Genomic DNA, 12,387 nt, shown 5'->3' with positions numbered 1-12,387 from the left:
CAACTGCTTTAAGGAGTGCATGGCACATAGAAGATGTTCCTTCCATCTGAATCAAATCAAGAGAGTTTCAAATATTCTAGATTCTGAATCTTTTAGATCTTTCAGCAATTTCTCCACGAAGGCACAGAGTCTCTAACAAGAGGCTACAACCTGTCCCAAGGTTAGAGGAAAGTGGACGAATCTCTCCACGATCTTACAGTTTTCTCGCCTTAAGTCAATACAAGAGGCCTCAGAGGCGGCAGCACTTTCCTCCTGGTCTCTTGGATAACTGAGCTGCTAGGGCAGAGACTGTACAGGTGGGCAACATTCAAGGGTTAAATTACACCTGACCACTGGCAAACTAAACACTTACCCTTAATCACACCCGCTTACGAAAACCTCACCATCTGATCACAGAAGACAGTGAGAAACAGATAGTGACCAACGCATCTCTGTTTGTCTGGTACTTTCCCAGGTTTTAGTGGGAAAGTTCCATACTCTGGGAACCCTAGCAAGTCCAAGGAAAATCGGAATGTTTGGTCAGCCTAGTGACAGGACAGTAACCCAGGTTTAGCAATTCAACTTTCTCACCTTGACAGTTTGGGTTTGGGGCTCTGTCATCAAAAACACAATCCATTTTAAGATGAAGTCCCCTGAAAAGGCGACTTCACGGGAGCTAACCGCCAATCATCAGTCTCAACAGAGATGCTTTCTGAGTCTTTCATCTTTCAAGGACTCTCTTGCAATGTAAGTTTCTCAACAAATGTGCTCTGAAGGTCTGGTGCGTACATAATAAGCCCATTAGAGTGCTCCAGATCCACTTATCAATTGTTAATGGTTTACCACAAGCATGTAAGGAAATATTTGCACAGTTCTTAAAATGGGTAAAATGAGGTCAATAGAATTAAGGCTCCTGGCAATTAGAAGATTATCCTATAAAAAGGACAAAGCTTGAGTGTGCAGCCAAGAAGGAAAGGATCTAAATCTGATTTGGAATGTCTCTGTGAGTAAGAAGGAATTAAGAATTTAAGCCCAAGATAATGAAATTCTTTTCAACTTTAACTCACTATAAATAAGCCGTGCTGGCTCCGGAATTTCTACCCAGGAGGGGCCCAGGGGTGGCAATGTGACCGGAAGGGAACGCGTGGAGCTGCTTTCGCACGGTTTCCTTTATGAGTGAGAAAACATCAATTGTTCACATCCAAGATTCTTGCCCTAGCTTCCCATGACACAACCACTAAGAAGAGACAGTAAAATAAAAAGGAGGCAAGGCAGGAGATGGAAAGGGGAGTAGGAGTTTACATACTGAGTCCTTTGCTCTTTAGATCTGGAAAATAATTTCATATATTGCAATATCAGACTGATCTGAATTAGTGCTTTTCTGTTGAGTACTTCTAATTTTTTAATATGTCCTTGGTATACTAGGATGAAAATAGTATATCAAACATATATACATATATATATATATATATGCACAGATATACACATGTGTGAATGGCTTCCTTGGTGGCTCAGTGGTAAAGAATCCGCCTGACAATGCAGGAGATGCAGGTTCGATCCCTGGGTTGGGAAGATCCCCTGGAGTGGGAAATGGCAACCCACTCCAGTTCTTGCCTGGAGAACCCCATGGACAGAGGAGCCTGACAGGCTACAGTCCACGGGGTTGAAAAAGAGTTGGACATGACTTAGCGACTAAACAACAGCAACAATATGTGTGTGTGCGTGTGTGTGTGTGTGTGTATGGTATTTTTATATATAGAAAAAGGCCTTTATTTGGGATAAATTTTTAAAAAGTGAATATTACTGATAGAAAGGGAGTGTGGATGCCTGCATAGAGAGGGAACTGGTATTGCTTCTGAGAAGAAACAATTAAATACAGTTGTGCAGAAACCAATAAAATTTTTTGTTTCTGTTTTCTGGCCATACCACATGTCATATGGGATCTTAGTTCCTAGACCAGGGAGGCAACCCATGTCCTGCAGGAAGAACAGAGTCCTAACTACTGGACTGCCAGGAAAGTCCCTAAAAAAATTTTTTTCACAATGAAATTGTTTTAAAATAAATGATCCTTTGAAAATACCTCCCAACAACGGAGTCTCAGAGAAGTAAATCTTCTGATGTTCATTAACCCAGGCTAATGAATGACCACTGGCAGGAAACTAAAGATAGGGACTAATTACGATGAGAACAACATTTCCATGGGATTCTTATTTGGAGTCTACTCTCTGAATCAGGAGAGAAAAGAAAAAAAAAAACAAACACAGAAGACGAACCCACTACGATCCATGGAAAGGTCACAGGGTTTCTGCTGTTGTTTGATGAGTGTCTGAGCAGCTTCAAAGAGGAAGTGCTCAGAAAGGGCACCACTGGCAGAGATGAGTCAGCTACTATTTTTGGCTTGGTGCTGGAATGGGTGTGACCCTCTACTCCAAGTTTCAGGTGTCTCTCAAACCCATGGAGAATAAAAAAATCCAGATCTTATTAATACAGGCAGCAGTGGGTTATAGCAGGAAGCTATTACCTTTTTTGCCTCTGGGAAACAAAGGACCCACGAGCATATGGCTGACCATTTTGTGTCCCTTCTCTAGACTGTGTAAGGCTTCACAGATGCCTCTTGCATCTAATAAAAACACCTTGGTCATCTGTTTTTAGGCTTGCCTATTAGCTAAGCGCTCCATCACATTCTTCTTAAAAGCCTTCATCTTCAGCTCTACCACGATCCATACTGACGAGCCCACTAATGAGTGAAAAAGTAGATGCCTGGCTTCTCACAGGGAATGTATGATTTTAATAACAGCTTCCAGAGACAGGGCACCTGCTTCCTGTCTTCACTTTCTAAACCAGGGCTGGTGATGGGAACTACAAGGGGAGGGTGGAGGCTGAAAACTGCCTTTCTGGATATACCTGGGTTTGCCCTGACTTAAGACCAAACAACCAATCCATCCTCTTTCAGAGACAGCACAGTGACTTCCTAATAAGCAAAACTTGGTCAGAGCTGAGAAAGTGTTAGTCACTTAGTCATGCCCAACTCTCTGCAACCTCATGGACTGCAGCCCACCAGGTTCCTCTGTCCAGGGGATTTTCCAGGCTAGGACACTGGAGTGGGTTGCCATTTCCTTCTCCAGGGGATCTTCCCAACCCAGGGATTGAACCTGGGTCTCCTGCACTGCAGACAGATTCTTTATTGACTGAGCTATGAGGGAAGCCCTAAGCTCAGAGCTGAAGGTGCACCCGATTCCCTGCAGCACCCCTGAGCAGCACTGATTGCTTAAGCTGGAGTGGGAAACCGAACCAAACCAAAATGGGAACATCCCTCAACGACACCTGTCTATGGAAAACAAGCGGCAGAACAGCATTATATTTAAGACTTGGGATGGCTCAGAATCCTGTTCTGTCTGGTCAAGATTATGGCTCCTGATTTGGGGTACATATAGTCCACTAGTGAAGAGAAGAGACAGGTACAAACCTCTATGGAACAAGACTGTTGTTGTTTATCACTAAGTCGTGTCCAACCCATTGCCCATTTCTTTTGTGACCCCATGGACTGTAGCCCTCCAGGCTCCTCTGTCCGTGGGATTCTCCAGGCAAGAATACTGGAGTGGGTTGCCATTCCCTTCTCCAGGGGATTTTCCCCTACCCAGGTATCAAACTCACATCTCCTGCATTGGCAGGCAGATTCTTTCCCATTGAGCCACCAGGGAAGCCCCGCAGAAAAAGATGAAGTATGCTAAATGGACACAGAAGCTACATGCTGGGGAAATTTGGGCAGGAAGAAGGAAGAGGGGGCTCATTCTGACTGAAGAGGAGCTGGGGACAGTCAGGCAAAGTTTCTCAAAATAGAAGCTATTTAAGTTTTTTCTTTTTTTATGACATACTTAAAAAAGAAAACATATTTATTTGGTTGCACCAGTTCTTAGTTGCAGCGTGTGGGATCTAGTTCCCCAAACAGGGAATTTGGCCCCCTGAATTTGGAGCTCAGAGTCTTAGCCACTGGACTACCAGGGAAGTCACGCTAGTTAAGTTTTTCTTGCAGGGTAAGGAGGCATCTTGGTGGAGAGAAAGAAGAAATTTGGGGGATCCAGGGATGAGTGTCTAAGGGGCAGGCACTTAATGGGCAATGGGAAATGCCATGGGTAGTGAGGCTGGGATTGGCTAGGGTCACAGTGTTGCACTCTGGGTGCTGGCCTGCTTAAAGAACCCAACTCAAGTGGTATAGTGACAAGGTGGATCAGAGGCAAGGAGGTGACTTGGGACATTCCTGTAAAGCACAAGGGAGTGGCAGTTACACACGTGAATATATATGCAAAAGGCCCTGAGCTGTATACTTAGGATTTGTGTATTTTACTATATGTAAATGATAGCTCAACAAAGTCCTTAAAAAAACAAAAGTCCAAGGGGTCCAGGGTCCCCTTGTCCTAGAGCAAAGGGAATAAGAATGGTTAGGAGTGCGCAGATACACAAGAAAACCCTTCTCTCTGGGTTCCTGTCCTCACAGGAACTAGGGCTCCCAACCCAGGGTCCTTCTAAGAAACTCTTTCAAAGCTTGGTGACGATGCAGTGATCCTAGACTCAGAGGATGTTAGTGCTGAAAGGGTACTGCAGGAGAACGGCCTGTTTCATTTTATTCATTTATTTTTACTTAATTTATCTTTTTGGCCTAACTAACAGAAATTATTTCTCACAATTTTAGATGATGAAAGACCAGGATCAAGGTGCCAGCCAATTTGATTTCTGGTGAGAGCACCTTTCCTGGCTTGTAGAAGGCCACCTTCTTGCTGTGTCTGTATATGGTACAGATAGAGCACTGGTGCTCTTCCTTTCTTATAAGGGCACTAATCCTATCATAAGGGTCCCACCCACATGACCTTATCTAGACCATGTAATCTCCTAGAGACCCCATCTCCAAATATCTTCATATAAGGAGTTAGGTCCTCAATATATGAACTTTGGGGGGACACAATTCAGTCCATAGCACAACTCTTTTTCCAAGCCACACTGGGATGCTTCAATCTGAGTTAGGATGGGAGAAAGGGTAGGAAACACAGCTAGAATGATGGGGTCAATAGGCCCTGTTTTTTCTCATGCATTACAATTAAAGAACCACCATCAGAAACATTCAGCCCTTTCTTCACAGCTTAAAACTAGAGATATATGTAAAGCAGAACTCTAGAATGTTCATCTCTTCATACCCTCTGTGACTTCTAGTCATTGAGTTATTCACCCCAACAAAAAGCTGGGGCATTAGAAGTCTATGTAGTGTGTGCCACATGTATAAATAAAAAAAAAAAAAAATTGATGCTTCCTTGAATAGTACTTTCTGGTCATAGCTTCATGATGAGAAGGAGCTTCGTAAGACTGCTTCATTTCACACACAAGGAAACCAAGGACCAGAGAGAGGGCCTGTCACATGGTCCACGGGTCCACAGCTTGTTTAGACGAAGACCTCAGTTTGTATCCTAATGCACATTTCAGATCAAGGCTTTTTCTCTGCACCACTGCTGCCAACAGCCATTAGGAAATTTGAATAGTTGACAGAATTCTGAAGCCGCTAAAAATCAAATGTTAGAAGATATGTAGCAGTGTGGATAAAAACTGGCATACTGTTTTGTTTTTTGTTTGTTTTTAAATTTTTTGGCTGTGGAATCTAAGTTCTCCTGCCGGGGATCGAACCCTTGGCTCCTGTGTTGGAAGGGTAGATTCTTAACCACCAGATCGCCAGGGAAGTCCCCATGGTATGCTAAGTGTTAAAGCAGGTTACCAAATGCTACATATGTCCCTGATTTTGTTGGGGGAAATGATCTGCAGCAGCAAAAACCCTGCAGGCGTGATGACCGATGTAGTAGTGATGTGTATCCCCAAGGAGACTCACAGATGATTTTTGTCTTTCACCTTTTTCTCCATTTAAAAAAAAAAAAAAAAGAACTGCATTAAGTTTTTTATTTGAGAAAAAAATAGAGATCTGTATCACCATCTAAATTTTCTCATAATCCTGATTCGAGCTTTTTAGTCTGCCTCTTTCTCTGAAATCGAACACTTTTTGAGAACAAAAATTGAATCACTAGGTAAATATTGACCTGTTGCTAAGTGAACAAGAGACGTATCACCTCACCTTAGAAAAGTTTCCTTTGAGACATTGAAAGATTCATTTCTGATGTATCTTTGGGTAGGTGATCTCAAGACAGACTTAAAAACTGACTTTAATGCTGACAAGAGGGGGAAAAAATCCCTGTTCTCCTAACATGTTTTCACTATTCACCTTTCACCGACTTTTCTTTTCCTACACCAGAACATCTAAAGGCTATGTCTGTGATTCCGCACGTAAGTCATAATTAACTGGCTGCTTTCCGTCAGGGTTACTGAATAACCCCATCAGCTTGTTTTAAATCAGTTAAGTGAAATTTTTAGTCGAGACAGTTGTTTGTGAAGGCCGTGGACAGGCTTCCTGTAGGAAAAAAAATCTTCAAAGTCCCGGGAGAAGTACTTTTACCCATAACAGATAAGCTTCCTGAGCTTAGCTTCAAATACACGGAAGGCCGTTGCCAGAAAGGCCACACGGAGAAAAAAACATCAAGGCCACGGGCTTCCGACAGTGATTAAACAGTAAGAGGGTTATGCAGGAATCGGAAGGCCACTCCAGGGCTAGCCCAGCTAAAGACTTCTGTCTCGGACTGGCCCCTTACTGCTCTCTGCCTCCCGTCCCTTGCCTGCACCCCGAGAAAGGTCACTGTTCCCCCTCCCTGTGGACAGGAAAGGAGCCAGCTCTGGGGTCACAGACTTGGGTCCAGGCTCCCCCTCTGCTACTCCTTGTCTCCCCATCCTTAAAATGAGAGGAAAACAAATCCAACCTTGAAGTTCCATAGGTTCATCAAGAAAGTGTGCAGGAAGAAGAAAAAGCAAAGAGCAACTGTTGGACTTATGTCTCCAGGCTGTTTTTCAAAGGAAACCAAGAAACCAGGTTAGGAAAAACCCTGCCAAAAATCAGTCTGTTTTTTTAAACATTTTGAACAATTAGTGTGAAATCAAACCTAGGAGACTCAAGAGACTCGGGTTTGGTCCCTGGGTCGAGAAGATCCCCTGGAGTAGGAAATGGCTACTCACTCCAGTGTTCCTGCCTCATGGACAGAGGAGCCTGGCAGGCTACAGTCCATGGGGTCGCAAAAGCATCAGACACGACTGAGCGACTGACTGACTGAAACCTTACGTGATGTTTTCCAAAGAGCCTAGAGAGGAGAAGCTTTCCCAGGGCTTCCTTTAATTACTCAGGAACTGATTGTACTCATTTGCCTATAATCTTGTAGGGCTTTTAACACCTTGGTTTTTCAAAAGCTCTCTACAAAGAGAGACCCAGGAACTGGATTGAGCTGCATCCCACCCCATCTGAAAGTAAGGGGTGCAGATGCTCCTTGCCAGTTCAGATGAGTGAATTATCTAAATTAAACATGGAAGAAAAACGCTGGATGATTTTGAAAACACACCAATGCTGTGCACACTCCTCAGAGAGGAGAGGTTCCATGGCAAACACTGCTTACTGAGAACACGACGCCCTTGATCATAGTTGAGGAGCCCACTGTGATGTAGAATCCCCTCAGCAGGGGCGGGTCCAAGTTCATCGCAATGACATTTATATTGTACATGGCAGTTCAGAGGTGTTAGGCAATATAACTGAGCTATAAGTCTCTTTCAACTTGATAACAACTTTTTAGGGTCACGGCATTATCATTACAACTACAAGCAAATTGTACACAGACACCCAAAATACCCGTAGCCCACAGCTCTTTACCCTTGGCTGTGGAAATGACCTAGACGACCAGAGAGGACAAAGCAAGAGCCCAGACTCTCAGGTGTCTCTGCTGCCCATCTGCTCTTCGAAGAGAATCATTCAGGGACTTCCCTGGTGGTCCAGTGGCTAAGACTCTGTGCTCCCAATACAGAGGGCCCAGGTTTGATTCTTGGTCAGGGAACTAGATCCCACGTGCCACAATGAAGATCCTGCCAAATGCGTCTCCTGGAAACAGCATGTGTGGTGTGGAACACAGATTCTGTCTCTTTCACAACTACTGTTTTACTTCTATCAGAAGCTGTGTTCACCCCTGCCACCTCCAAAACACAGAGCTGGGGCTTCTTCAGGGAAATCTGGTTCACTTGGAATGGAAAACTTCTCTTAGAGTGGATTCTCTTAGCTAATGTATATTTTTCAATAGGGCAGACCAAGGGTACCCACAAACCTATGCTTTTTTTTTTGCTCATTAATTATTTGGGGTCAGGAAGAGTTCCCTCTTAGAACTTGCCTCAGGTGGTAAAGAATCTGCCTGAAATGCAGGAGACCCGGGTTCAATCTCTGGGTTGGGAAGATCCCCTGGAGAAGGAAGGGGCAACACACTCCAGTATTCTTGCCTGGAAAATTCCACAGACAGAGGACCCTAGTGGGCTACAGTCCATGGGGTCACACAGAGTCGGATATGACTGAGTTCGCACACACAGAGAATACCGTCCAAGTTTTCTGCATCTACCTAAAAATGACAACAGTTTTCTGCAAAGTCCTTGATATGGATGATGACACCACACTGTGGAGGAAGGGATGACTTCAGGCAACAAAGATCTGAGTCTGTCCCCTACCCGCCAGGATTTAAGCGCCAGATTCCTACAGAGATGGTGGCTATTTTAACACCAGTGACACTATTTTACATAGATGCCTTGAGGACCCATGCTGAGAAGGTTCTTCTTTGAACAGCGTAAAGACAGACAGGTCAGCAGGGAGGTGTACAGGTGGGTTTGAGGTCTACTCACTCTTTGGTCAGGAGAGGACAGGACTTGAGCAGGAAGCGTGAGAGCCCGGAGTCCTGGAAGTAGAGGTCAGGCGGGGCCGTGGGGCTCTTCAGGTTCAAACACCGGACGATCACGTACAGCACGGCAGCCACCGCGGCCAGCTTCACCCCGTCAAACACGGCCGGGAGCTCGGAGGTCTCCATCATGGCATTCATCTTGATCTGGGGAGCAGGGGTACAGGTGGGTTTACAAGCACGTTTAGAAGCATGTAGAAGAGCCCACCACACAGAGACAAAACCAGTGGGGGACGGGGACGATCCAGAAGGGCCCACAGGACCCACCCTGACTGATTCCTATCGGTGCCCTTACAGCTGCCTACGGACTGGCAGCAACCCAGGTCACAAAAGTCCTGAGCGCTGACAAACTAGGCTGGCCGTTGGCTTTCAAACTGTGGTGCTGAAGAAGACTCTTCAGGGTCCCGGGGACTACAAGGAAGTCAAAGCAGTCAGTCCTAAAGGAAGGCAACCCTGCATGTTCATCGGAAGGACTGATGCTGAAGATGAAGCTCCAATCCTTTGGCCACCTGATGGGAAGAGCTGACTCATTGGAAAAGACCCTGATGCTGGGAAAGATTGAGGGCAGGAAGAGAAGGGGGTGACAGAGGATGAAACGGCTGGATGGTGTCACAGACTCAATGGACATGAGTTTGAGCAAACTCTGGGAGATAGTGAAGGACAGGGAAGCCTGGGTGCTGCAGTCCATGGGGTCGCAAAGAGTCGGACACAACTTAGCTGAACAACAACAAATGAACATTTATTTCTAAGACGAGCAAACTGGAAAATGCTGAGAATAGCGTCCTGCTGAGAGCAGGAGAGGACTTCCCTGGTGGTCCAATGGTTAAGAATCCACCTTCCAACAGTCCATGGGGTCGCAACACGCAGTGTTGGTCGCAGTGCAGGTCCGACCCCCTGGTCTAGGAGCTAAGATCCCACATGCAGTGTGGCAGGACCAAAAGTTTAAAAAAGAAATAAATAAAACCTGATGAGAGCAGGAGCAAGAAGTCCAGCTGGAAAGGTACAAGCAGGACCAGGAGACTAGCTTTGATTTCTGTGACCAGGCAGCCTTGACTCTCCTCAGGCTTCACCTGCACCTGGCGCACGGCTGCGCATCAGGTTTCGTGTTTACAGCCTCGGACAGAGACGTGAGATGGGCCTGCTGTGGCCACCAGGTGTGGCTGTCATGCCTGTGGGCCCCACCTTTGTTTTCAGAGCAGGAAGAGCCTGATTCAGCCACCTGCTCCCTTGGAGGCCGTCCTGGCGCTGGAGTCAAGTTCAGACTAAGCCCAGCTCCCAGAGGTCTTTATTCCTGGGAGTCGCAGGCGGTGTGAAATGGAGCTTGATCACTTTCCCCCCCCACCGAAGGCAACTGCCTACAGTCAATAGTCTCCAAAATTGGGCTAAACGTGGACCACCATTCAACTGCTAGACCAAAATTAAAAACTGGAGTATGGAAAATATACATGCATATCTAGTTTTTCATCTTTTCAGGTAGCTTTATCTTGTACACAAAACACACACACACACTCACATACATCACTCCAAACTTTAAAAAAAAACAAACATCAACAACAATAACAAAAATCCAGTCTTTTCCTCGCTGCACTGCAGGAAATCAGAACATCAGCTGTTACCTTCAAAATCAGGGAAACCACAAGCTAACAAAAAGAAGAAAATGGTAACTCCTGGCAGTGAAGGTCGCTATGGCAACAGCTTCCCCTGGAATGGTTTCAAGTAGCCTCTGCTGAAAACGGCATGACAACCCCAGTGGCCAGCGGTACAGAGAAAAGAGGCAGGACGAAACCATCTCTCAAAAATGTGTTTGGGGCAGAACCAAACGAACTCATCTGAGACCCACGGTCAGGCCAGAGAGGTCTTGGAAGCCCTTTGGCTAAAATCAAGGCGATTGTGGCAAATACAGGACCCAGGGCAAATACAGGGCAGACCATCTCTGGCAGGGGTTCCAACTGAGTGAGGAAAGGCAATCAAAGATCCCACAAATACCCTATGACATCACTCATATGCAGGATCTAATTTTAAAAAAGAAACAGATAAACTTATTTACAAGACAGAAGCAGACTTACAGATATTGAAAACATACTGACAGTAAAGGGGAAACGTGAGCGGGGGAGGGATAAATCAGAAACTCGGGATAAACACACACACACACTACTATATATAAGACAACCAACAAGGACCCACTGTATAGCACAGGGATCACGACTCAACATTCTGGGACAACCTATATGAGAAAAGAATCTAAAGAAGAATGAATGTATGTATACGTATAATGGAATCACTTTGCTGTACACTGGAAATGAACACAACGCTGTAAATCAACTACAGTCCAATTAAAAAAAAAAAAGAACCCAGTTCCTTAACTCACCATCAGGGAAAAAAAATAATTTTTTGAAATTTATATGGCATGGTTTAGAATCAAGGCTGGACCTCAGAATATACTTTTCAGCTGCATCAACCTTTGACCGTTTATGAGCTGACGGTTTCCTTAAAACTTAACTTCTGGGGTCATGTCTCTCAAAGGCTGTTCCCCAAACCTTTAAAACAAGGATTCTTTTAACTTGGGGTCTGTAGGTCCCCTATGGGTTTCTGGGAACTTCCTGAAATTATGTGTGAAAGTGTGTGTGTTTGTACAGTTTTCTGGGAAGAGGGCTTGCAGATTTGATCAGATTCTCCAGGGGGCCTGTGACCTAAACAAGCATACAGCACCACACTCAAAGATGCTCCAGTGGTCCCACCTGTGTCCTTGTCCCTCATATCTCCAAAACCCTGCCACCTGCCAGTCAAACTAACTCGAAACAAATATCCAAGATGACACAGCTTACTATTTACTGAAGTATAGTTGATTGAAATAGTGTTGTCTTAATTTTCATAGAGACTTTTAAGTGTAGTGAGTGGAGGGCTGAAACCAAAACCTAGTAGGATTCCAGTTTCTCTGGCATGATGCTGGTGATATGAAACTGAAATAGACATCATCCTTGTCCTCTTAATTGCAAGGAGAGGATACGGCGGTACTGGGTGGCTTGACCAGTTTTCTGGCTGATCTAGAGTAGACACATTGAATTAAAAACATAAAATAAGTCCCTCCACACCCACTTTCACTCACCACTTACAAATGTCGGGAAGGTAGGGAGAAGAAGCAAAAATAAGAGTCTCACCAATATGTACCAATGTCACCAGTTCCTCTCTGCTGCAAATACAAATTGATCTTGAAGAACAGTTGAACAGCTGGGCCGGTCAGGTCAGATCTCTTATTCGATTTAACCTAAAAGCTGAAAAGATTGGATAGTGATGTTTTATAGGTTGAGAAAGAAGCAATTTAACTGAAATACAAGCATAGTCTAAGTTCTTCTGCATTTAAAGTCGTTGGGAAAAAAAAAAAAACAAAAACAATTTCTTTAATTAACATATGTGACGCACTCTTGGCCAGACCTACTGGGGGAAATCTTGGTGAATCCACAGACTGGTGGGCTCTGTGGTTTCCAGGACGAGTTATCTGCTGCGTTCACAACTCTGGCTAATGTAAACTCGCGCTGCTTTTGTCCTTATCTCATAACATCATTTTCAG

General features: G+C 44.8%; 1 protein-coding gene across 1 annotated transcript in view; it reads right to left on the bottom strand.

Annotated features, from left to right (window-relative positions):
• ABHD2 (abhydrolase domain containing 2, acylglycerol lipase) overlaps nt 1–12,387 on the bottom strand; it is a 108,580-nt gene that overhangs the window by 71,452 nt on the left and 24,741 nt on the right. The window contains exons 2-3 of the mRNA XM_061158677.1: nt 11,978–12,091; nt 8,767–8,966 (exon numbers count right to left, since the gene is read on the bottom strand). Of these exons, the coding sequence (XP_061014660.1) occupies nt 8,767–8,960 (194 nt within the window). The 5' untranslated portion in view covers nt 8,961–8,966; nt 11,978–12,091. The remainder of the gene's footprint in view (nt 1–8,766; nt 8,967–11,977; nt 12,092–12,387) is intronic.

The sequence above is a fragment of the Dama dama genome, chromosome 13, assembly GCF_033118175.1.
Source record: "Dama dama isolate Ldn47 chromosome 13, ASM3311817v1, whole genome shotgun sequence".
NCBI lineage: Eukaryota > Metazoa > Chordata > Mammalia > Artiodactyla > Cervidae > Dama > Dama dama.
Note: the sequence above shows the minus strand (reverse complement) of the source record. Positions and strands in the feature narration are given on the sequence as shown.